The 27,574-nt window shown below is 41.8% G+C and overlaps 1 protein-coding gene across 3 annotated transcripts in view; it reads right to left on the reverse strand.

The window, feature by feature from the left end:
* The window catches only part of spire1a (spire-type actin nucleation factor 1a), a 108,984-nt gene that overhangs the window by 36,487 nt on the left and 44,923 nt on the right, over positions 1-27,574 (reverse strand). For all 3 annotated transcript variants that reach the window (XM_084327945.1, XM_084327944.1, XM_084327943.1), the window contains exons 3-6: positions 25,442-25,681; positions 19,297-19,422; positions 9,623-9,706; positions 5,782-5,946 (exon numbers count right to left, since the gene is read on the reverse strand). In XM_084327945.1, coding sequence (XP_084184071.1) covers positions 5,782-5,946; positions 9,623-9,706; positions 19,297-19,422; positions 25,442-25,681 — 615 coding nt within the window. The remainder of the gene's footprint in view (positions 1-5,781; positions 5,947-9,622; positions 9,707-19,296; positions 19,423-25,441; positions 25,682-27,574) is intronic.

The raw sequence follows: 27,574 nt of genomic DNA on the forward strand, positions 1-27,574 counted from the left end.
ATTGAACAAGCCATAATCCACGTATTTTCAATCCGAGAGAGCTGCAGTAGTTAAATCAATGAGCCATCGACATAGTCAGTGTGGTAAGTAACGTTATTATTGCATCCAAGATTGATACACGGCTGGCTAGGCAGTTACAATCAGCAATGTCTCGCTTCATGAATGGCCAGCAGTAGTACTGCTCCTAAAAAAAACTATTTACAAACGTTAACGTTAAGCACAGAGAGAGAGAGAGAGAGAGAGAGAGAGAGAGAGAGAGAGAGACTCACTGTTTAGTTGAAACGTCCAGGGCAGGAGAGCTTGATAAACGTGTATAATCCGCCATATAGCTTGTTAGCCAAGTGTTAGCTGAGCTCGTTAGCACAACACTCAACAAGTACATTCCTTTGTCCATTTCCGCTCGAACAGACTGCAAACTACCTGGCGTTCTATCGCCATGCTCTAAGACAAACTCTAACCTTAACCAACTTTGAAAGAGTGCCTAAGCTTAACAGTCTAAAGAACTTGCAGTCACGGCAGTGACGGCACGCTCTAAGACAAACAACCTAGACCAACCTAGGAACCAAGCTAGAAGCTAGAATTGGAACATTAGAAATTGGATTCGGCCAATCAGAGATCGTCTCTGTGAAATTCTGCCATGGAAAAAAATACTGGCGTCGGCCAATCAGAGAGCGTCTGAGCGAAATGCGGCTATGGAAATTCTTCACGGAAGTTCACGCTGCTGCCTAGACCGCTTCAAATCGCGCTCGGATTCCAACATAATAGTCATATTTCAACGCACAACGCCGTATGCACTGATTGGCTGTGACGGAGACAGCGATCAAACTGTGACGCGCACTCAGAGCGCTATCGCTTCTAGCCCGGGCGAGAAATACGAAAAAATAAAAAAAAACGTCACTTCCTGCTCATGAAAACGATGTTTTTTTAATTTAGATAATAACGTTATATTGTGCATTGGAAATACAAACACTTAAAATGAGTAAATATTATTCATTTTAAACATGTTTATATTATTTATAGGGCTATAAAACACAAAAACGAAAAAGTTTTATTGTCTTCTTCTCTGATTTAACAGCAGCTGGCCAGCAGGTGGGTCGGCGCCCTTGCGCCCCTAGTGGCGAGCCGCCACTGCAGCCACACCACCATGTGAATGCAACACAAGCCAGTAAGTACCCACCACCCTGTGAATGTACACGTAACAAATAGTAATCTCCGTTCTGAAAGAAGACATGTTTCTGTGCACTCAGAACACCCCCCCCCCTCTCAATTATGTCACCTATAACATCGTTACCAATTCATCGTCTATGGAGCAGCTCCAGACTTTATACTCGATGACATCACAGGTTTTAGCACTCTAGTTTTTGGATGTGGAAGAGTGGTTCGTTTCTCATATCTTTGGATTTTCTAAGATCATAGGAATAACATGCATGCATTCTTAAAAATTGGACGTAGTTCCCCTTTAAAAGATGCATTGGGAGCTTGTCATTGATAAATGTGTACTGGAAGGAACTAAGAGTAGGTTCTACTCCGTGTTCTAAAACATGTTTGACCGCATTCGAGAAAACATTTGCTGGTAAAGCCTGGACAATAGTTTTCATTGTATTGCGAATAAACAATATCATTTATCATTCCAGACAAGAGAATCTTTTTTCATTCATGACTAGGGCTTGGTATCAATGGAAAGATTAGTATAACAATACTGGTTCTCATTCCAGTTTTAAAATACCATGATACTTTTGTAGCATGAAAGCACTTTGTTTAAAATGTTCAGTCCTCCATCTATACAGGAGTCCATCTAAACCCGAGTCCTCCATCTATACAGGAGTCCATCTATACAGGAGTCCATCTATACAGGAGTCCATCTATACAGGAGTCCATCTATACAGGAGTCCATCTATACAGGAGTCCTCCATCTATACAGGAGTCCATATATACAGGAGTCCATCTATACAGGAGTCCATCTATACAGGAGTCCATCTATACAGGAGTCCTCCATCTATACAGGAGTCCATCTATACAGGAGTCCTCCATCTATACAGGAGTCCTCCATCTATACAGGAGTCCTCCATCTATACAGGAGTCCTCCATCTATACAGGAGTCCTCCATCTATACAGGAGTCCTCCATCTATACAGGAGTCCATCTATACAGGAGTCCTCCATCTATACAGGAGTCCATCTATACAGGAGTCCTCCATCTATACAGGAGTCCATCTATACAGGAGTCCATCTATACAGGAGTCCATCTATACAGGAGTCCTCCATCTATACAGGAGTCCATCTATACAGGAGTCCATCTATACAGGAGTCCACCATCTATACAGGGCAGACATACCCGTTTTTACAGGTGGGCCCTGAAAAACTGATTTATATCCATCAACTTGAAGAAAAGTAACCCAACATTTTGAAGGACAGCGATTTCTTTCGATACCTTGTAATCGTCCTCTCAAACTCCACCCTCTTTTCTTGTTCCCTTTTCTCGTTCTCTTCCTTAGTTTGTCAGAGGGAAGCAACCGTTGTGATTGGAGGATCAAGAAGAGGGCAGGGTTTGAGATAGGTCCATTCATACTGTGAGTGGGCTTGCTACAGCATGATCAAATCAAATCAAATTTATTTGTAAGGCCCGACAACACACGTTAACACATTGCTAAATTGACATTACTATGGCCCAGTCAACATCGATTATCTATCGTTCAGAATGTAGGAACGTTTAACCTTTTCATTCACACATTCATACGAAAATACCGTCTAGAATATAAATATGTTTTTATCGTTTTCTGCAGTAATTCCTAGAACGTGAGATATAGGCATAAATGCATATATAGATTATCAAATGCCGTTTGTTGCCGATCCACGCTATATTAAAATTTCAACTGTACATTATCCTAAACGTTATGACTGATCATGTGCGGATGGACGGAGGGTCATTTATAATTCCGTGATAGTCGTTAAATGCTTTATGTAGTATGGGTGATATATAGATCCGAGCAGTTTGCATGGATAATAATAAACAAACAGGCTGAAAGTAACGTCAGCATCCTCTTACCGTTGGGCGATGAGACTGGAGCAAAAAGATCCCAGTTATTTGATGGGGATCGAGTCGATCCATTTCCGGTTTGTATAATAACAATACACGCCCAAATCATGTCGATTATTGAGTTATGGCAGAGATCCATATCCACGGTGTGTGGCTAGAGTCCTGCAACGATATGCGAGTGGCCGGACGCATTTAGGAGACGCACCGATATCCAACCGGCCATTTCCGGTTTGGCAACTCGCCGATCATCCACCAGGGGGCAGTATTGAAGCGTTGCAGAGTTGTGCCGGCTCACACAGCATCAGACCAGGCTCCGTGAGGGAAATATGAATACCATGGCAAAAATATGAAATATGATCTCAATAACGTCGTACGCCGTGGATTGGCAGAATTCGCATGCACTTGAAACACGTCATACAACGTGATTGGCGGGGAAAGTGTTAATGTCCCCATGGGCCAATTAACGTGTGTTGTTAAAATGATGGGCATCATTTTCCAATAGCGGGCCCAGCTGGTAGAGACTCTGCACACGTAACACTCACTTTAGACTAGGGATGTCCGATATTATCGGCCTACCGATATTGGCATTAAATATCGGAAATTATCTGTATCTTTTGGGGGGGGGGGGGGGGGGGAACCCCGCATATATATCGTATCGGAAATTAAGAGTTGGACAATATCGGTATATCGGATATCGGTAAAAAAGCCAACATCGAACATCCCTACTTTAGACACTTTAACACTACATTATATGTATCTATTATTAAAGAGATTTGCACTACATTCATACCTCATTTGAAATTGCACCTTACCACAAAGTGTTGTACCTCATTTTCTGCATTGTACCTCACTTGTTTACTAATTTTTACTACTTTAGATTGTATATTGTATATTCCTCTTAACCTTTTTTTTTTTTTTAACTTACTTTCTTACTTTAAAAAAATTATTTGGTATGAAGTACACTCTCAGGGGCTCATACAGAACCAAGCATTTCACCGTGAAGTACCTGTATTTTATTGTGATATTTAATAGAGACAAGAACAAACTGCAAGGTGTTGTCAACCTTAGCTCAACAATTATCGGCAGAACACAAAGATCCCGAATGCAGTTTTACAATGCTCAAGTGCTCAAGAAAGCACATAAAATAATTGATGACCCCACACATGTCCTTCATGTGTGTTTTGACCTGCTGCCCTGAGGAAAGCGCTTTAGACAGCCTGCCTGCAAAACAAACAGAAGAAAATGTGGGTTTGTACCAGAGGCCATTCGACTGGTGAATGGCCACAGTACAAGGAAAGGTCAGTTTACTAACGTGCACCCTTTGACCCCTTGATTTTAATATTTTTGACGAAAGTGCACTTTTTATACCGACCGAATCCATTTATTTATTTATTCGACTGACTGATCAATAGTGGCAGTGTCATGTCTTTTATGCTTTGAAGTGTCATGTATGTCTCGTGTCCCCTTTTTCTTTTGCCGTGTCATGCCTTAAATTGCCCCTTGCGGGACTAATAACGTTTTTTTTTATTGAATTGAATTGAATTGAATAAACAAACTTGAAACTTGAACTTGGTGCAAAGTCTAGGTCTACACGCTCTACATGGACAGAGGCAAGCTGGTTATCTGTACCAAGACAAAGGCAGTTAGAAATGCCTCTACTATAAATCATTGGTAGAATTAGGGTAATGGATGATTAGTAATAAGAGTCTAATAAAAACATTTAGACTAGATTTAGGTCTAAATAAGACCAAACGCCACATGGGTAAGTCAGTGTTTTTTGGAACCCCCAGAACCTGGAGGATTAATTAGAGACCTCACATTTTATTCTATACAATTAAAACGTTTATTTATTCATTCAGCAAAAGCCAGACTGAGCAAATGGTAAGGTCAAACCTATACCTTTGTGTAACGGAGATACATGTCTATCGTCTACACATTTATTTGGTCTGCACAGAGAGCTGCAGTGGGGTGTTGTGCTAGGCAGCAGTTTCGACTACAGTTGCCTTCCTGTTGGGGTTTATTCCCGTTTGCCAATGACGTAATGTAATGAACCTTGGCCAGGTATATCTCTATGACCGTGATAAACAGTTGTTGTACAGCTTAGAAAAATACAATAACTACTACTTTCCTTTATTTGGAAGTCCCAAATAATGTCAACAACGGTCAAGACATAAACGATGCCTCGGCTGTAGTGACAGTTCAGTTCTAGAACTCTGTGGTCAAGTTGAAACCAGCTACAGTCTAAATACAGACTTAAAACTGTATTGCACATTGCATTCTACACACTGCTAAAAATGTGCACATTGCTCATCACACTTTTTTGGAACTGTACATGTTTTTGTTATTCAATTTCATATAGTATAATACCTACATCCTGATCTGCAATGCACACTTTTTAAGAACTGTATATAGTCATCTTTATTTTAGTCATCTTATTTTATTCTACGCTAAATGTATTGTATTGCACAGCACACTTTTTAAGAACTGTATATAGTCATCTTTATTTTAGTCATCTTATTTTATTCTATGCTAAATGTATTGTACTGCACACTTTTTAAGAACTGTATATAGTCATCTTTATTTTAGTCATCTTATTTTATTCTATGCAAACATTTTTGTATTTGTATTATTGGAATCCGCTATAGTCGAGGGACCACTAAATAGATGTTCACTCTTCTCGCTGTAGAGTACTGAAACAAGTGACGCTAAAGGAATCTGAATGGGTCCAGCAGAGTGCAACCCTCACCATGACCGTGCGCAGCTTGAAGCGCTGCGAGCGGATGTCGTCCATCAGCATCTCGTAGGGCGACAGCTGGAACTCGATGGCCAGCGGGTTGTACTGGCGCTCCTGGACCTTCTTCAGCTGGACGCCGTGACGCAGGTCCCTCATCACCTGCACCCAGAACCGCGCCTACGGCACAACCACACAGTTGATAAGTTTTATCTTACACATTATTTTCAGTGGAACAGGGACATGCATAGTATACCCATAACACCAGAGCCAGCATTGTTGACCTGCGTATTCCAAGGTTCAAAACAAATATGGGCAAATGTTCTTTTAAATTCTGGGGGAGCCACAAATTGGAATTTGCTACCTTCACAGCTAAAATGCATCAGTAGCAGACACAATTTAAGAAAAAAGTCAAATCATGGCTCCTTGACAATGTCAAAAAATAGATGCATGAAAATGTTGTCTGATACATTGTTGCCTGTGGCTACGTTTGTACTGCATTTAAAATGTTCAAGTCTATGTAGTTTGTCAAATTGTTATTTGTAGTCATGTTTTGTGTCGCTTGTCTGTCTGAGACCAAGGACCACAATGGAAATAAGTCTCGACTTTTTTGTGTAGCATCCTTGACGTTTTTCTGGAATCTTGTATTTTTTTAAATGTCTAATAAAATAAAATAAAATTTAACATAGCTGTTGTGTACATGGTTGGAAAACATAGTTAATAGATACAGTGGAAAGGCTGTAAAGGTAAAAGTGATGAAGTGCTATGGGTGTATCCATTAGGGATGGGTACCGCTACCGAATTCGGTACTTTTAAGGTACCGAACCGAAACACGTCGGTACTACCGAGTATCGATTCAAGTGAGATACCGGAGAAAAAATAAATAAAAAGATTGAATTTTTCTTTTTTTTTTACCTTTTTTCTTTTCATGTCAACGTTCACACGCACAATATATGCTTACCTAGGATTTGACTTGATTCAACAACAAAGCAGTCGGAGCAATGGCAAGCCGAAAACGGTCTAAATATACAGTTAAGTTAAGTCAGTTACATACACAGTGAGGTTGGCAAAGAATGTCTATGTGGTTTTCGGATAGTACTAGGGATCCGATCACGTTTTTTTGCTCCCGATCCGATCCCGATCATGTGATTTTGAGTATCTACCGATACCGATATTTCCCGATCCGATCAATTTTTTATTTTTTATTTATTCAACAAACATGACCATGTTCACGTCTTAAACTCATACTGAGGCCTTAGTTTTTGTTTTAAATTGCATATCATCATTCATTTATTTATTGTCACACAGAGCAGAAGAATTTTGCCAAAACAAACCAATAGTATCCAGCTGCAGAACGGCAGACCAGCCACACTCTCAGACCCAAACGCATTTCCTTTGATTTAATAATACATCAAATGATTTATGTCAAGGATTGCAATGCCTCGCTTGAATGAAGTTAACTTTTCACCTGGATAACGTCAACATTCAGGGTGAATGTAATGTGAGAAATTGGGATTAAAAAAAAATTATAATAAATAAATAAAAATTATTTGGGTCCGAGAGTGTGGCTGTTCTGCCGTTCTGCAGCTGGATACTATTGGTTTGTTTTGGCAGAATTCTTCTGCTCTGTGTGACAATAAATAAATGAATTTAATTTAATATGCAATTTAAAACCAAAACTAAGGCCTCAGTATGAGTTTAAGACGTGAACATGGTCATGTTTGTTGAATAAAAAAAAAAAGTATCGGAAAATCACGTGATCGGCCCCGATCCCGATCACGTGATCGGATCGGGACATCCCTAGATAGTACCATACATTGGTGCTTGGTAGAGTTGAGCGACGTGGCCACAAAGAGTCATTTTTGCTTGCGGCCCGAAGCGTGCCAGAAACCAAGGTTTAATGTACGATTCAGAATAACTTTTGAGAATATCTCAGGCATGAGGAAAATAACTTTAAAAAAAAAAAGAAGGAAATAAAGCTTTCACTCACTGATTTTAGGAAGAAAAATGCATCGTAACATTTTGCACACCTGCTTTCTCTGGACAGGTGTGTAGGAGAAGAATGTTACGTTGAGAGAGAATAGTCCTGCATAGAGCTGCCATGGTTACCACATTGCCGCGGCAACGCAGTGCAGAGGATGATTATGTCTTATTCACAGCAGCTGAGTAGATGTAAATGCACTCATGTGTAATGAAACGCAGATAAGTGCATGCAATAGCAACTGCACATTTTGAAAGATAAAAAATAGAGCTGATGGCGGATCTATTTGAGGTGGGGGGGGGGGGCAGAGAGGGTTGCATCCTCCCGGTCATCATCACGGGACGTTCAACACTCCGGTCATCATTGGCAGAGGCATCATGTCCACACATATACTGATATAGTATTTTTATATTTTTTTGTATCCACTTTTTCTCCTCTTTTTCTCTTTTTCTCCCATCCCAATTTCGCTGTGCCAATTCTCCCCTCCCCTGTCTTGACCGTTGCTCGCATATGCCCCCCACTGGCCGGTTGTAGGGAGGATAGAAGCCTTGCATCACATGTCCCCTCCGATACACGAGGAGGCAGTCTGTCATATCTTTTCCCCTGCCAGCGCGGATTCTCATTGGCGAGGTGTAACGTGTGGGAGGCTCACACTACCCCCGCCATTTCCTGTCTCTGCTGTGCAGGCGTTCCCCAACCGACCTGTAGGAGTCGCTGTCCACAACGTCCAGATTACCACCTATCGACTTCCACCCGCTGACTCTGCCAATTGAGTTAGTATGACGGCCGGCCAAAGCCGGAGGCAACGCCGACAGCCGGATTTGAACCCGGTGTCTCTTGCGTTGGTGACGAGCGCAATGTCCGCTGCGCCACCCAGCCACCATATCATAGTATTTTCTGTGTTTTGGCACATTAACATTATGATCAATGCTCTCATCCACATGTATACAGATATTTTTGAAAACTGAGTATTTTCTCTGCAACCAGGACCATGGAGAGATCCCTGCAGTCTGCCTTCGGCTGAGTTCATAATATGTGCGTTTTTGCGTCGCAAAAATGGCATTTGAAAATGCCCTCCCAGACTATAATAGAAAAGCCACCATTCTGAGCTCTGCTTCAGGGATAAAGAGGTATGTGGGTCTAGGATGATTTGGGGAGGATTTTCTTTATGGCGGTTACCGCGATGGTTTGAATAATTGCTTCATAATTTGTACGGTAAGGGAAAAAATCGACACCATCGTGGCAGCTGAACATTTGGGTCATACGACCATCATCAGGCGTTATCGGTCGTTATGACCGAAAGGTTGTCTGTTATGAATATGTTGTGTGAATGTTGAAAAGTGAAGACTGTCTGCAGCAGCGGGACTACCGGTGTTCTCTTTTAGGACGAAAAAAAGTGATGGCCTTACAGCTCGGAAAATATCCCAGTAGAATCACCATGGGTATGGTAGGTACCCATGGCGATTCTACTGGGATCGAAAAATCACCATGGGTACCATCATAATATGTCCCAGTTAAATCACCATGGGTACCATCATAGTGTCCCAGTTAAATCACCATGGGTACCATCATAGTGTCCCAGTTAAATCACCATGGTTACCATCATAGTGTCCTAGGAGTTAAATCACCATGGGTACCATCATAAATAATATATCGCAGTTAAATCACCATGGGTACCATCATAGTTCCATTATTCACCATCTATGGAGCAGCTGCAGGATTTGACGTTCAATGACATCACTAAATTCTTCTCTCTTTGGAGTTTAGTTTAAAAACAGATTATTCATATATTCACACATGGAAACTGAGCTAATTAGTATTATACAAGTTAACATATTATGGCAAATCTTGCTTTTAACAAAAGATGCCTCTTACCCAATCAGCATTCTGTAGCTCCGTGAGCTCCTTCGAGGGGTCCTCCCGTGTCTCGAGGGGTCCTCCCTCCATCTTACGCAAGTTCTATCCATCCCAGAGGAAACAGAAAGGAGGGGGGGGGGGGGAGATAAAAGAGATGAGAAAAAACATTCATGAAGTAGCCCAGTATAGTATGATCACATTTAACATTTAAAACAATGTTAAAGTTGTTTAAGTCAAAGTGAATAGATCTTTGTCTGTGAAACACGTAAAGCCACGGGATCAGCAGTGTTCCACCCATACTGTCTGCCAGGTTTGTTAATCGATGCCTTTTTTCGTTTCACACGAGCATCGTGCGTCTGGTTCAACACTGACAATGTCCTGCTGGGAGCAAAAATCAATGGTGAACGAATGACAGCTTTTAATCTCCATGTAAACGCCAAGTCCTCTCTGTAGACTGTGCCAGCTAGAAGGGAGGCGCCAATACTGGCATCCCATATCAGGCTGATCATGTATATACACACAAAGAAAAAAGGATGGGTACTGTGTAAAAGTAAAGGATGGGTACTGTGTAAAAGTAAAGGATGGGTACTGTGTAAAAGTAAAGGATGGGTACTGTGTAAAAGTAAAGGATGGGTACTGTGTAAAAGTAAAGGATGGGTACTGTGTAAAAGTAAAGGATGGGTACTGTGTAAAAGTAAAGGATGGGTACTGTGTAAAAGTAAAGGATGGGTACTGTGTAAAAGTAAAGGATGGGTACTGTGTACAAGTAAAGGATGGGTCCTCTGTAAAAGTGATGAAGTGCTATGGGTGTATCCATTAGGGATGGGTACCGAATTCGGTACTTTTAAGGTATCGATTCAAGTGAGATACCGAAAATAAAATAAAGTTTTTTTTTACCTTTTTTTCTTTTCGTGTCAACGTTCACACGCACAATATATGCTTACCTAGGATTTGACTTGATTCAACAACAAAGCAGTCGGAGCAATGACAAGCCGAAAACGGTCTAAATTGTAGTTATTTGAAGTTTGGATTTTTTCTTTTCACGACTGAGGTAGGTAAATTAAGTTTTTTGAGACTAAAGTACCGAAAAAAGGTACCGCTGGGTACCGGTATCGATTCACAGGTACCGGTACCGTATCAAATGTGAAAGGTACCCATCCCTAGTATCCATATATAGAAGGGCTTGGATGAGGACTCTAATGAGGAGGAATGTTAAATATGATTGTTAGGTAAATATAGATATCTATATATATATATATATATATGCACGACTACAGTGTGCTTAAAGGAACACGCAAACATTATGGGAAATGCACTTGCCGTCTTCCTGATAGATGCCAAGTAACGCTGTGTTCAGTAGAAAGCTATCCGGCTGCAAGCTAGCCTAACTTGGCACAAAGGAATGGAAGCGGATAAGGACCACTAACCTAGCTTAAAATCACGAGAGAGGTGTTTTTGGCTAATGGCTAGTGGTTCGTATCAGCTTCCATTCTTTTGTGCCAAGCTAGGATAGCTTGCAGATGGATAGCTTTCCACTGAACACAGAGGAAATTGATATCCATCTTCTTGTCCGTCTTGACTGGAGAAGGACAGTAAGTGCATTTCCCATAATGTTGGCGTGTTCCTTTAAATACAGTCGACATACATAAGCCATACATTTACATCTGATGTGGTGTCTGCAGTGAAGTACTTTAGTCCTCCGGTCATCAGGATTTCACAGTGGAGACCGACGACACAACAGTATATCCTCAGGGACTGCAGTCCTCTCTCTCGCCTGTCTTCCAACACACACCATGTTTTCATTTCTGTCTTCCAACACACACCATGTTTTCATTTCTGTCTTCCAACACACACACCATGTTTTCATTTCAGTCTTCCAACACACACACACACCATGTTTTCATTTCTTTCTTCCAACACACACCATGTTTTCATTTCTTTCTTCCAACACACACCATGTTTTCATTTCTGTCTTCCAACACACACACCATGTTTTCATTTCAGTCTTCCAACACACACACACCATGTTTTCATTTCTTTCTTCCAACACACACCATGTTTTCATTTCTTTCTTCCAACACACACCATGTTTTCATTTCTGTCTTCCAACACACACCATGTTTTCATTTCAGTCTTCCAACACACACACACACCATGTTTTCATTTCTTTCTTCCAACACACACCATGTTTTAATTTCTGTCTTCCAACACACACCATGTTTTCATTTCTTTCTTCCAACACACACCATGTTTTCATTTCTGTCTTCCAACACACACCATGTTTTCATTTCTTTCTACCAACACACACCATGTTTTCATTTCTTTCTACCAACACACACCATGTTTTCATTTCAGTCTTCCAACACACACACCATGTTTTCATTTCTTTCTACCAACACACACCATGTTTTCATTTCAGTCTTCCAACACACACACCATGTTTTCATTTCTTTCTACCAACACACACCATGTTTTCATTTCTTTCTACCAACACACACCATGTTTTCATTTCTTTCTACCAACACACACCATGTTTTCATTTCTTTCTACCAACACACACCATGTTTTCATTTCTTTCTACCAACACACACCATGTTTTCATTTCTTTCTACCAACACACACCATGTTTTCATTTCTTTCTACCAACACACACCATGTTTTCATTTCTTTCTACCAACACACACCATGTTTTCATTTCTTTCTACCAACACACACCATGTTTTAATTTCTTTCTTCCAACACACACCATGTTCTCATTTCTTTTTACCAAACCAAGACGCGCAATTCCTCATCCTCAACTACAGCTCTATGGCGGCATCATCTCCGTCTCCAAGCCTGGTTAATTAAACAGGAGCTATTCATTCTAGGCCAGATTCATCAAAACATGATCTACTCCCTATTCTAGGGCATCTCTCTCTCTCTCTGCCAGACCCCCAGATCAAAGGGAGAAGGAGAGCCTGGAGGATTGGCTGCCGACTTTGGCTTTTTCCTACTCCTCAACCCCCCCTCCCCCCCCCCCCCCCCCTTTCATCTTCAACGCCCCCCCCCCTTTCATCCCCACCATCCCTAGTTCAGCAGCTCTTCAATTCCTTCCCAGCCCACTCTCTCTGCATGCCCCCCCCCTTTCACCCATCATCAAATCTTCCAATTCACCCCCCACCATCTCCCACTACCACTACCCCCCCCCCCCCACCTAGTTTCTGCATCCTCACTTCATCTCAACTTCTATTGACTTCCACCATGTCTCTTTCCCTCCCATACACACAGCTAAATAAACTAAAGGGAGAGAGGGAGGCAGAGAGAGAGAGAGAGAGAGAGAGAGAGAGAGAGAGAGAGAGAGGCAGAGTGACAGAGAGAAAGAGAGAGGGAGTGAGAGGGGCAGAGGGAGGGAGTGGGAGAGAGCGACAGAGAGGGAGAGAGAGTGACGGAGGCAAAGTGACCGAGACAAGAGATCTGTGTCAGTCTTCAAATATAACCGGTGTGTGTATTGTGTTACGCCTCCTCAACAGTTATAATGATATAACCTGTGTGTTGGTGATTATATAACCGGTGTGTGTATTGTGTTACGCCTCCTCAACAGTTATAATGATATAACCTGTGTGTTGGTGATTATATAACCGGTGTGTGTATTGTGTTACGCCTCCTCAACAGTTATAATGATATAACCTGTGTGTTGGTGATTATATAACCGGTGGGTGTGTGTATTAGTGATTATATAACCTGTAGTGTGTGTATTGTGTCACGCCTCCTCAACAGTTGTAATGCTATAACCTGTGTGTATTGTGTGTAGTATTAGTGATTATATACAGTGTGTGTATTGTGTGTCACTCCTCCTCAACAGTTGTATTGATATAACTATGTAGTATTAGTGATTATATACAGTGTGTGTATTGTGTGTCACGCCTCCTCAACAGTTGTATTGATATAACTATGTAGTATTAGTGATTATATACAGTGTGTGTATTGTGTGTCACGCCTCCTGAAGAGTTCTATTGATATAACTATGTAGTATTAGTGATTATATACAGTGTGTGTATTGTGTGTCACGCCTCCTCAACAGTTGTATTGATATAACTATGTAGTATTAGTGATTATATACAGTGTGTGTATTGTGTGTCACGCCTCCTCCTGAAGAGTTGTATTGATATAACTATGTAGTATTAGTGATTATATACAGTGTGTGTATTGTGTCACGCCTCCTGAAGAGTTGTATTGATATAACTATGTAGTATTAGTGATTATATACAGTGCGTTTCTGAAGGCCTCAGCAGGAGCCGTGCCGCACGCTAAGCTCCTTACAGTAATAACGAGGCACCACGGTGGCTTCGTGTAACCATGATGCATTACATAAGATGAAACGCAGGGAGAAAGACCACAGCGTTCAACACACAGCAGGCAGCCAGTGCCGCTGGATGATATCAACCTGTAGAAACTAGAAAGTGGCCTCGTCTGCCCTCGACACCAATTCAACCAGGTGGAACCAGAGCTCAGTGGTGCGCTGGCTCCGTCTCTGAAGTGACATAACATTGAGAAGTTCAATGAGGAGGTGGAATCATAATCAGAAGACAAGGCAGGACTAATGATGTCCTTCTGTTTCATAATGATCTTTTATGAATTGAAGAAAAAAATAAGAAAAGGTGCAGCCACCATGACAAAAGAAATGGAAGGCATTTGTGTTATGTGCAACAAAAGCAATATCTACCAAAGTGTGTGTATGAGAGAGAGAGAGAGAAAGGAAGAGAACGCAAGAGAGAAAGAGCAGGTTAAAAGAATTCCCAAAATGCCTCCCGAGGTCAACGTCATAATGACGGTGAATCTGACACACCCACCTTTTAAAAAGTAATCACATGAACATGTGAGCCATTAACAAAAGCACAAAGGGTCACAGATAGATAGAACTGGTCGTACACAAAGTGAAATGCTTATGAGCCGCCACTAGGGGCAGAGTGGCTAACTGACTGGCTGTCAGGCTATGGGGTGCTTCACATCTATAAAAAAAAAGTACAATTAGGATTAACTAGGGCTGGGTGATATGCCCAAAATATAATATCACAATATGTTTTGGAGTTTTGACTGTATAACACCATTTAACGATGACATTTTCCAGTAGTGGTCGACTGATTCATCGGGCCGATCTTTGACATTTTCAGATAATCGGCATCGTCCTGATTACCGAGCTCACTAGGCCGATACACAAAACCTGTCTGCAGACACATCTTACTCGGGTGGGGAAATAAATAAGCCTCATCAACCACCAGGATCTGCTTTCCTAAACACATTCAAATGTAGACTATACAATCCAGTCTCAACAGAACCGTCTGTCCCATGTCTTATTTACTAGAAGAAGAAGAAGAAAATATTTTTTATTGTATATAATGTATTATAGTGAAATGGATGTTGATGGATGTAGTATAACCCTGTGATGTGCTCTTGGTTCTATGTATTAATAGGTTGGCCTCTGGGCTTCAGCCTGGCCTGTGTGACTGGGTGTGTCTCTCCCCTTCTCACAGTCATAACATTATATTATTGCTCGAGGGGCTGTAATATCTGACTCCAGTGGAGGGTTCTCCTCTCCAACCGTCGATGTATCTTGACTGATCATTAGCAAAAAAAAAAGAAAAAAAGGTCTCCTTGATGGATAATAAACGTAATATGTACCCTCCTCTGAATCCCTCTCTAAGCTGCCCTAGTGTCTCAAAGGGAAGAAGAAAAACTAAAAAAACAAGGGGACTGACTATTTTCTTTTTTTTAATAGTTAAATAACATTTCCCTGGGGCAGCTGGGTAGTGTAGAGGTCTAAGCACTTGCTTGCCACCAGAGAACCGGGTTCAGTTCTAGGGATGGGTGCGAGTAATGTTTTCCCAGATCAAGTACTCGAATGAATTACTCTAGTGCTCAAGTAATTGTTTAGGGAAATAAATGTTTAGAACGCATCTCAAAGCGCATGGCAGCAGCAATAACAAGATTTGCACGGAGTCACACACACTACCGATTTTATTATGTCTCGCTCCAGAGACAACATAATGCACAGCAATATACCCGATGCTTATCGTTACCATTTGTATTAATTACATCATCTCCACTGTCTGCAACAGGTCTCTCCGCTCATGGAACGGCAGGTCCGTATCAATACTAGTCTATGAACGCTATGCAAAGTTGGCGACATATTGTTGGCACAGTTTTGAAATGCAAACATAAACAGTTTTTATCTTTTAGATAATGTTAAGCTAGCTTTCAGCGCAACAAAGCTTTCATGATGCGCTCAATCTCCAAAAGCTAACCAGTGTCGTCTTCCTGCAACAACTCGCACCTCGCTGGATTTCAGAGTGAGAATTCTGTTTCAGTGGCACAAAATGAGCACTTTGTTGCTTAAAAAAGAAAATCGAGCACCCTCAAAAACCACTCGGGTGCCGTTTAAACAGTGAGTACTTAGTTGTACCACCAACACAATTGTCAAGTGTTGGTGGGTGGAGGAAAGTCAGTGGTCTGCGAGTCTTGGGTCATTGCAATAGTGCCTCCTATTGGTCGGTTGGGGCGCCTGTTTAGCAGGGAGGGGATCTGGGGGAGATAGCACAAACCTTTGCGCGTGTTAGACTCTCCAAGTGAAACTAGAGAAGCAGCTGAAGACTCCAAGTAGGCATGCGGTAGTCTACACCCTCCCCAGACAGACAGTAGGGCAGCATGTGGTAGTCTACACCCTCCCCAGACAGACAGTAGGGCAGCATGTGGTAGTCTACACCCTCCCCAGACTGACAGCAGGGCAGCATGTGGTAGTCTACACCCTCCCCAGACTGACAGCAGGGCAGCATGTGGTAGTCTACACCCTCCCCAGACTGAAACAGCAGGGCAGCATGTGGTAGTCTACACCCTCCCCAGACTGAAACAGCAGGGCAGCATGTGGTAGTCTACACCCTCCCCAGACTGAAACAGCAGGGCAGCATGTGGTAGTCTACACCCTCCCCAGACTGAAACAGCAGGGCAGCATGTGGTAGTCTACACACCCTCCCCAGACTGAAACAGTAGGGCAGCATGTGGTAGTCTACACCCTCCCCAGACTGAAACAGTAGGGCAGCATGTGGTAGTCTACACCCTCCCCAGACTGAAACAGCAGGGCAGCATGTGGTAGTCTACACCCTGCCCAGAACGACGGCAGGGCAGCGCAAAGACCAGGAAGGGAATTGGCATAACGACTAAATTGGGAGATAAGAGCAAATTATACAAAAGGCACAAAAAACATTTGGAATGAGGACGGTGGAGACTCAACCATGTACAATTACAGTATGTGTAATAAGCAGGTCATTTAGTGTTTGTGTCTAGTCTACACAGTCCTCGCATGCTTATTCCAAGTAACTGTACGTGGGCCGCGTGCCAATTGATCGACGATCGTAGTCGGAAGAGCTACTTGATGATCCACTTCACCGAATAGACAACAGATTGGAAGGAATGTGTGTTGTGTTGTGGCGCCCGTGGTGTCTGTGTCACCTAGCCAGGCTGAGGACATTAGGTCATGTTTGTCATGATGAGGAGACAGTGGACCAGAGGAGCTCACTGGGTTAATCCTCTTTGCCGTCAGTCAGTCAGTCAGTCAGCTAGTAGAGTGGCTAGACGGAGAAACACAGCAGGGGAGAGCAAAGCAGAGACACCAAGGAGGGCCAAGCCAAACAGAGTCTTAAGGATGACTTGGCAACCAGCTAGTGTTTTAAATTTTAAAGGTTTTTACTAGGGATGCTCTATTGGCTTTTTTACCGATATACCGATATTGTCCAACCCTTAATTTCCGATACCGATATCAACCGATACCGATATATGCAGGGTTTCCCCCCCCCCAAAAAATTGAATAATTTCAGGTAATTAACATTACATATCTCTTGTTGTGGAATTAACACAACATTATGCATACTTTTGACAATAAATAAAATCAGAATTTGTTCTTACTTGCTTGCCTGGGTAAATAAAGGTTATAGAAATGTACAAAAAATATTTTAAAAAAATTTAAGAATTGAAAACAGATACCGATATTTTCCGATATCACATTTTAATGCCGATATCGGCCGATAATATCGGACATCCCTAGTTTTTACATTTTAAAAAGGTTTGCATTTCATACCTCATTGTTTGCATTTTGTACTTTAGTTTGTATATTATGTATAGTGTTTGTACTTTATTCTTTTAACTTTTTTACTGTATGAAGTACATGTACTTCTCAGGATGAGGAGAGCATTGTGGGCAGCAGAGTCTTGGACATATTGGAGCTTATTGAGGATGTTATTTGATGAGCCATAAAGGATGCTGTTGCAATAATCAAGCCTGGATGAATGCATGGACCAGTGCTTCAGCGGCAGAGAATGACGGGGAGGGTTGGGGACAGGCCCGATGTGGTGAAAGGCTGTTTCTGTGATCTGGTTTACATGGGGGAGGAATGACAGGGAGGGTTGGGGAGGATGCCAAGGTTGTGGAAGTGAGTGGAGCAGGCGACGATGGAACCATCGATGTTTAGGATGAAATCCTGGGTGGTGAGGGAGTTCGGTCTGATTTCAGAACTGGTGATTATTGAACCGAGTCAGCGGCTGTATTTGACCACAACTTTATTACACCATTCATTGGCACTGGCGATCATGGATATAAACGGCTTAAACTGGTTTGTGTGTGCATGTGGGAACAAACGCCTGTAGTGTTCTAGTGACTTGCGAGCAGCTTAACGATAGCATAAATAATGTGAATTGAGTTTTATATTTACTTTCAATCATTTCCGTTTCTTTTCACTCTCACATCGTCAAATGTTGGTTAATTCCTTAATGGTGAGTCATATGATATCTGGAACATTCAACTCTATTCCAACCACGAAGCTTATCACACATGTAGCGGCTCATCAATACTAGTAGGGGTGTAACGGTACACAAAAACCACGGTTCGGTACCTACCTCGGTTTTGAAGTCACGGTTCATTTCGGTACAGTTTCATTTTGGGGAAAGTTTGAAGAACGTGGCTTTTCCACTCGGGGGTGACTTAGTGTGCAGTTACTGTTAAGTAGGGCTGTCGACGGATATTCTATATTCAAATTAATAATAATTTGTAAAAAAAAAAAAACATGTTTTGATTGAATTAAGTTCTGCATGCAAAAAAAAGTAACGTATTCGTTGTATTCGTTCGGTACACAGAGAGTACTGAACTGAAGGTCCGTTCTGAAACGGTTCGGTACGAATACGTGTACCGTTACACCCCTACTAGCAAGTCAATTTGGTCCACAAGATCTAATTTAATGGCCAGTCATTATTGTTGTTGGCCTGCAACTTGTACAGCAGTGAACAGAGAGTGATGGTTTCAGTCGAACTGTGTGGCTGGTGAACAGCTTGGACTACAGTTTGCTGCGTTTGCTAGTATCAACGGCTGACGGGAAATCAAATGTAGAATGTTCTAGAACCGTGTGTGTTCTGCACTAGCTGGCCTCTGACATCTCGGGGTAGCTCAAGTTGTGTTTCATTTGTCACATAAGGTACATGTGACATGTTGGGAGTTTTCCTTTAAACTCTTGCTTTTGACCCATATCTTTTAGCAGTGTGAAAAGCGCTATATAAATCCAATTTCTGCAACTGCAATTATCACTCTGCAGGCGCTGCTTCTCGGTTCCCGCTACTACTAGCAGACATCCGGGAGGCGCCAGCAGGCCCAGAAGACGAGGGGGCGGCGCTCACCTCCTTTGCGCTCTTGATCTTCTCCAGGAAAGTCCGCAGCTCCCTGGTCTCGGTGAAGAGGGCGCGGCACACCGCCTGGTAATGGTCGGGGGCGTCCGACGGGCTGGGAAGGTGGGATGTACATAGCTGTAGAGAGAGAGAGAGAGAGAGAGAGAGAGAGCGTCAGGGTTACATGTTGGTGCCTGTGTAATAGTCACCACTAGTGATGCATCACCAATATGCTATAACTGGTGAACATCATTCATGTAGGGCAAGTGCACATAGTTATAACACAAAATAGATCAATAAAATCAACAACAAAAAGAAATATATGAACTAATCCATTACAGGAATTGCATTCCTCTAACACATAAATGTATGTTTTTGTATAGTAGTCATTAGTTAGTATAGTAGTTACATATAGTTAGAGTAGACGACAGAGTACAGCAACTTGCAATGGGCCTGGTCTACAAGATACACTACGCGACCAAGGTACATGTCAAAATACTTCCCAAAGGTCAGTGAATACCACGATCACAACACCAGCACCAGAGGGAGCTCCACAAATCATGTTAAACCCAGATTCGGCTCAAACAAGGGACTAAACACGTTTCGCAATTATGCCACATCAATGTGGAACGCCCTACCCAAAGCTGTAAAGGAATGTGAATCACTACCCACTTTCAAAAACACTCTCAAAGAACACCTACGGGAGACTGCAATTCGAAACTGGCCCCTAGAAATGTCCTAACCCAGTTGTACAGTAAATGACCAAGTATGGCTTTGTCAGTATTCCAATGTACAGTGTACAATGTCCCCCCCCCTACTCAACCCCCCCCACCTCCAATGTACAGCCCCCACCCACCCAACCTCCCCCAATGTACAGTTTCTACGTCAAATGTATATACACTCTTTTTCTGGACACTTTTTGTATCACAAACAGTACTGTATTTGCAAATCTGATATGTCATAAATGTAGCAGTACTGTCTATCTGTATGTCATATATGTTATGATGAATTGAAAATGGGGGACCCTGATGTAAACAAGACGAAAGTCTTTCTCTGGTCTGCATCCCCTTAACAATTGTATGTATTGAGCCGTACTGTATTGTACCCATTCTGCAATCTGTTAATAAACTTTTCAATCAATCAATCATGTATATTGTATAGTAGTGTATAGTGTATATAAGACTCATTACCTTTAATTTGTAAGCTTAGCATTGTATAGTATTTTATCTTAGTACCTTTTATCATGTCCATCTATTATCTATTCTATTATTTGTATTTTATTGCACAACCAAGGCGGGCATTGCCACCTTCATTTCACTACATGTCTTGTGTATGTATGTGACTAATAAATAAAATGTTATTACAATTATAGGCTAGTTCTTTAAGATTTATGAAAGGGACCCATATTCGTCTTGGACTTAACCTCTTAACTGGCACCGTTTTTAAGGACGATTTGCCCACCGGCGCGACACGCCACTTCTGCGACCTCTAGCGGCTCGGGTGTGCATATTCTTTAAAGCACACACACTCCATTTGTACAACTGTAACCATCTGGTTTAGCCACCTCCTGAAGCAGGGAAGGGAAGGTGATTTCCAGTTAATTTATTAAATGATTTTGGCAGCCAACATTCCAAGCATTTAAAACCAGTTGTTCCTCTATGTGGTCCCCAGACCAGCCTCTGAGACAGTCGGCTCAGAGTCATGTGGAACGTCCCTTTCATAGACTTTAGAGAACCATTGAAATATACTTGACCAAAGAGACAAAAGACAGCTGCCCTGCAGTCCCGTCCATGATCCACATACTTTCAAGTCATGCGTTTTACCATCAGTCATTCGAACCAGACATGTAGCTTCTCTGTACATCGCTGGCATGAAATCGGTCCCTCCCAGAACCTGACGGTCCGGTAACTGTACCTTTCACACAGACTTGCGTCAAAAGCATGCCCCAATTTAAAAATGGCGTGCAAAAACACACGTTCCATTTAAAGTCATGACCCGCGTGGTACTATTCCATTGTGACAACAGCAACCAGCAGGGCCTGGTAGGAAAAAAACATCCAATTATAAATCGGGAACAAAAAGAGAAGAACCGGACGGGTGACATTTTTCCACCTGGGCTCGGTGCTGCTCAGGAATGCCTGTTGTCAGCACTGTGTCTTCTTCCTTCTCAGGTACAGTAAGTAAAGTAGTCACAGGAGGAGTACGTAATAGGGGTGGGAATCACCAGAGGGCTCACGATACGATAGTATTGCGATACTAAATATATTGCGATACGCTGAGTATTGCGATATTAATATTGCGATATATTGCGATTTATTACCTTTTTTCAACTGCAAAGTCAAACTTTGTCAACGTGTTTTATCTAATAAAATAATGTTCAGTCTGTTCATCTCACTTCAATCATTTTTATTGCAGAACATGGTATTTTCTCAAGCAGACAGATGTCACTGTAATCTGTGTTGCATGTACCTGACAAACTGAACCGTTTGTATTACAGAGTCATATTCCAACTTAACTGAATGTGCACACGTGTGCATGTGTGTGGACTACTGTACTATTGCAGGTATTTAAATGAACAATGAAACGTCCAATAATTTTTTTTTTAAATAAATAAATAAATAAATATCGATACTTGGCGTCCCTGTATCGATACAGTATCGCCACGCAAAGTATCGCGATACTACCACGTATGGATATTTCCCCCCACCACTAGTAAGTAAGTAGTAACGGAAAGTCACAGGTAAACCTCAGCAGTGGGAGTGTTTTGAAACAGCACTGTGTAAGTGTTTCCCACAGATTCTTATCAGACAAGAACAACGACACAGATGACAACAGTTTTGTATAGGGGACATCGTGAGCAACTGTAAGCAAGATAACCTCCGAGGGGACCTAGAGCTGGAAAATTTAAGCCAAAAAAAACGGTAGTGGTTCTTGTATAGTAAATAGATGGATATAGCAAGATAGCATAAGGATATATAGTATAACTGTAGATTGTATAGTATAGTAGTGTACATAATACCCAGTGCCTCATCCGTAGCTAACATTGTATTGCACTATCGCAGGACCTTAGCATGTCTTTTACCATGCTTTTTGTAAACTTTATGTACATTATACCCGTTATGTCTTATTCTTATTGCACAAATGTCTTATTCTTATTACTTGTATTATTGCACAATCGCTGCGGGCATGACCACCCGCATTTCACTGTATGCCGTGACAAATAAAACTCTTTACTTGAACTTACATTCTGCAAGTAATCTCTCTTTTAAAAAACTGTTCCACATCAATCTGCAGCCACAGATTGAAAAACTATGAAGATGAGGAACTGGTCTTTAGCTGTTCCACAGCCAACTCCCTTACGCTAAAGCAATGGGCAAAGCCCTATGCTACATTAAACATGACCTCTGAAGTGCTTCCTCTAGCATAACCCGTCACATTCGTTCATCCTCAGCCCTCCCGGGACCCTCTCACCTACTCCCACCTATCTCCGTCACGGATCATCAGATGAGATCATGGGAGTGAAGAAGGTAGGCAGGGAGGCCAGTTAGGAATGTACCGTTTCTCTCATCTAGCCACGCTCGGGGTTCCCCACTCTTTTTGAGAAATCATCTTCCAGGTCTTTTCCCCCCGTTTTTGACGATCTACAACAGCACTTGGCACAGCTCACAAATGGTAATATAATTTACCGGTAGTATAGACACATTCAACCCCAGTTTTATTCCTCATTTTTTAATGATGCTGGGTGCATGATGAAGTGTTTCACATTACAGGTGAACACACCAATCACAATATGTACGTTTTGTAGTCATTACAGTTACAGCACCAAAAAAAAAAAAAGCAGAATAAGCATGAGCTTGTCAAATGCCATGGTGGCCAAAACAAAGGGAGTGTGGTCCACTGCTATAATCCTACCAATATACGACAGTATATTGTATATTTGGGGCGACAGTGGCTCGGGAGGTAGAGCAGTCGTCTGGCAATCCTGAGGTTCCCGGTTCGATTCCCGCTCCTCCCGGGCAGCGTGTCGATGTGTCCTTGAGCAAGACACTTAACCCCTAATTGCTCCCGATGAGCAGGTTGGCACCTTGCATGGTTGCCTCCACAGTCGGTGTGAATGAATGGGTAAAATGTGAGGAACAAATTGTGAAGCGCTTTGGATAAAAGTGCTATATAAAAAAGCAGCCATTTACCATTTAGTCGAGTTTCAAACTAAATGCACACCTGGATTTACATAGGCCATCTGAGTGAGGGGCTAAAATACAATTACAAATTTACAGGACAACTTTTTCCAGGTTTTCCATGGCTGGAAATCTAGTGTCTGAATTTCCAGGTTTTCCAGGACAAGTGGGAACCCTGATGCTGTACGAACACAGTGAAGTACATACTCCAGAATGCAATCGTTGCAGTGTTTAGGCGGCTAAAAACAGCCAGGCAAAAAAAAAAACACACAAAGCCTGGCACCGGGTGTTCTACACAGGGTTCAGGGCCATAAGTTCCTAAGCCTATTCCCCCAAACTGTTTACCGAGCTATAATTACCAGTCTCCTATTTCAGAAGCTACTGGAGCAAATGCGAGTGTGGAGGTCCCTGCTGGGGGGAAATCATGACCGTCTGAACGGCCCTTCGTAGAGTCTGTTGTTTCCTTTGCTGCCATTTGTTGGTATGGAAACCTTGGCATTAAACAGAAGAATGCCCTTAACGGGATTATGAGGGGGGGGGCTAGCAAGATTGTAGGGGGTACAATTCAGCTGTCTGGGTCATATATATGACGAGCAGGTGCTCAGGAAGGCGTCATCGATTAGAGCGGACAGCTCTCACCCCCTAAATCCGGAGTATCAATTATTGCCTTCCGGCCAACGTTTGGAGACCCCTGCAGCTAAAAACAATAGATACAAATTCTCATTTATACCTACCTCCATTCGTGCCATCAATGGAGGAGGCAGGAGAGGGCGGCTTTGAGGTGGGTGGGTGGGTGGGTGGGGGGATGGTTGTGGTTGCTTGTTTGACTGTTATGATCTGATCCTGCGACCATGTACTCTATAAGTCTGTCTGTGTTCTTCTTGTTATGCATGTTTGCTGTGTTTTTATTTATTTTATTTTTATTTTTTATCTGCTGTAACATGAATTGCCCAGTTTGGGACATACTAATAAACTTGGCCTCGACTACCTGCTCTCATCCTCTCCTCTCTCCCAATATCATGCGGTATCTGTTGGGGGAAATCATGACCGTCTGAAACGTGCTGCTCTACTGTGAAAACGCACTCCGTGCACCCAGGGAGCCCGGCGTCTGGTACTGTGGGTTAAGCTCTCATTTCCCAGATAAAGAGACAAAAGCTGGGCACTTCCTCGTACCATAACCGCTGGCCTAAATCAGTTGTTTGTGGAGAGCTTTTCGGTCGAAAAGCAGCTCTAGATTTCAGTGCCACGAGGACATTTCGGTTCACACATTACCTTGTATCTCATCGTCAAACCAATATGAATGGATTTCAGTTGAGCAAGCTGCTCGTCTTTTCAAAATCAGTTTCAAGGACAAAATACCTTAACATTCTAACATCCTGATCAGCACATTCTTTAAATATATATTTTCCCATATATAAATACAGTACCAGTCAAAAGTTTGGACACACCTTCTCATTGAACTTTTGACTGGTACGGTGTAAAATATATATATATACATACATACAGGTGCAGCTCAATAAATTAGAATATCGTGGAAAAGTCTATATATTTAGCTGTATTGATGCAGTGATTTGTGCAAAAGGAGCCCCAACCAAGTACTGAGTGAACACACTTTTCAGAAGGCCGACATTTCTATATAATCTTTTTTTTCAAACTTTGAGATACAGAATTTTGGGCTTTCATGAGCTGTAAGCCATAATCATCCTAATCATAAAACAAATAAAGGCTTGAAATATTTCACTTTGTGTGTAATGAATCTATCATCTATGAGAGTTTCGCTTTTTTAATTAAATTACTGAAATAAAATAACGATATTACCACGATATTCTAATTTATTGAACTGCACCTGTATATACACACACATACATATATATATATATATATGCGTGTGTAACATAGTCACATTTGTTGTCTTGCCATGCTGGCGTGATGGCCTAATGTCCTTGAGAGATTACTAAAGTGTCCACGGCCCAACCTTACCGTGATGATATCCCGGTAGCCGCGGATGCTGCGGACCGTGCTTGCTGGCTCCTCGTCGCCCTCGTCTTCCTCCTCGGTGGCCTCGTAGCCCTCGTCGGGGCAGGGGTCGTGCTCCGCCTCCGATGTGTCGGTCATCATGTCGATGAGGCGCTCGAGCGGCGGGCTGAGGTCACGTTCCTCGCTCTCCTTCAAGCCGTAGTCCAGCGCCTTGTAGATCATGACGCCCAACGACTCGATCACCTGCAGGAGGAAAGGAAAGAGGACTCAGTTCATATTGCAGGTAAATATATTATTCGACTGGTTTCTATAGGTGCTACACAGCAATATATCGCAATATTTTGTGTGCCGATTAGTGATGCACCGATGTGAAAATTGTGGCCGATACCGATAACCGATATTAATATTGCTGTTCTGGCCGATACCGATATTTACCGATGTCGATATCTCTGTATAGAAAACACTTTTTTATGATAATCAAATAAAGAGCTATTTTCCAAAACGCATAATTTTTTTTACTTTTGTAACTTATTTTCAGAAATGACTGATATTTTGAAACTATTTAAGGCCAAAACATGTAAAAAGAAGGAAAAAAAAAAAAAAAATTATATCGGCCCTATCTTGATATCGGACCGATACCGATGTGTAAAAAAACGGCCATATCGGCCGATATTATATCGTGCATCACTAGTGCCGATATATATGGATCCCAGTTTTGCTGCAATAAATTTCTTTTTATTGCAAATGTTGAAAGTTTCCGGTTGGGGACATAATCTGCTGTTGAAAAAAGGTAATAAATTGCAGTACATCACAATATTGCAACTATAGTATCGTGATAATATATCACGGGGCTGATCCCCCCTTGAACGGACCTTCTAAGGTTTCTCTCCTCCACACTGCCTGTGGTGCATTTTCTTCCTCTTGCTAGGTTTTAGTGAGTTTTTCCTTACCTTCGCATGTTGCATTCATTTATTTTTATTTTAAATTTTTTGGACTTTATGGTCTTTTTGTTTTGTTCTTGATTTATCGTGATGTTTCTTCTTGACTTGTTTAAAGAAGAAGTGTCTGGCCCCATGGGGACATTAACGTGTGTTGTCGGGCCTTACAAATACATTTTATTCGACTCCCACCCTACTGGTTTCAAAGGCGAGGGGGGTATTTCACAAAGCAAGGCTTCAGTTCAGTTTGTCAGATAACAATATCACTGAATAACTCCTGATGTGTTGTCCAGATCGAAATAACAATTGTTGCCATCGATATGACAGAATCATATTCATAAAACTAATATTCAAAGTAACATTTTACAGATTCAAATCCATAACATAATGATATAGTAAACTTCGTTAAGTTCTGGCTAAATTGCTAATCCTGCTTGGTGAAATATGAGCCACTGCCTTTTCCCGTGTTTTGCATCGTTTCTACAGAAGTATTGTGAAAAAATACTGTATGTGCATTGTGCCTTTTCTGTAGTACAGCTGCAACAAGAACCCTCCCTCTTGAAACGAACCATTCAGAATTGCAGCTTCACATTTTTGCTCGCATGTCATTTTAGATATCTTATTTGTTAGCTTCATTATGCATTGTGTGTCGAGTACTGACTTTTAATCATTTTGTTTTGCAACAATAATTGTTTTTTGTATGTTTTTTTGTGTGGACCCCAGGAAGACTAGCTGGTTGCTATGGCACCAGCTAATGGGGATCCTTAAAATCTGAATCAACGTAGATGTGCATCAAAGATCTATATTACATTATAACTTGAAAAGGACTGAAACATCCCCTTTAAAACAATGTCAATGAAAATCTCCATCACATCACAGAACAAAATGTTTTAGTCAGGGACTAAAGGACCTAGTGTGTGTAGCATCTCTGCCATCGTGTCCCAATGAGAACAATTATCCACCATAATGGTTGTTAAAAAACCACTCACCCAAAGATTAAGTTACATTTTTAGGATGCCACTCCCTGGGTCGTCAGATTTACGATAACAAATTACTCCATTCACATCAACAGATATAAGGCCACAGTTGTCCAAGCAATTTGAACATTAGACATAATTGTGCATGATTTCATTGTTGTTCCCTGACAAAACAAAAGCATCGCTAAATATGGATCTGAGCCACGAGTCTTCCCATTTTC

The sequence above is a fragment of the Notolepis coatsorum genome (genome assembly GCF_963971535.1).
Source record: "Notolepis coatsorum genome assembly, chromosome: 13".
Taxonomy (NCBI): Eukaryota; Metazoa; Chordata; class Actinopteri; order Aulopiformes; family Paralepididae; genus Notolepis; species Notolepis coatsorum.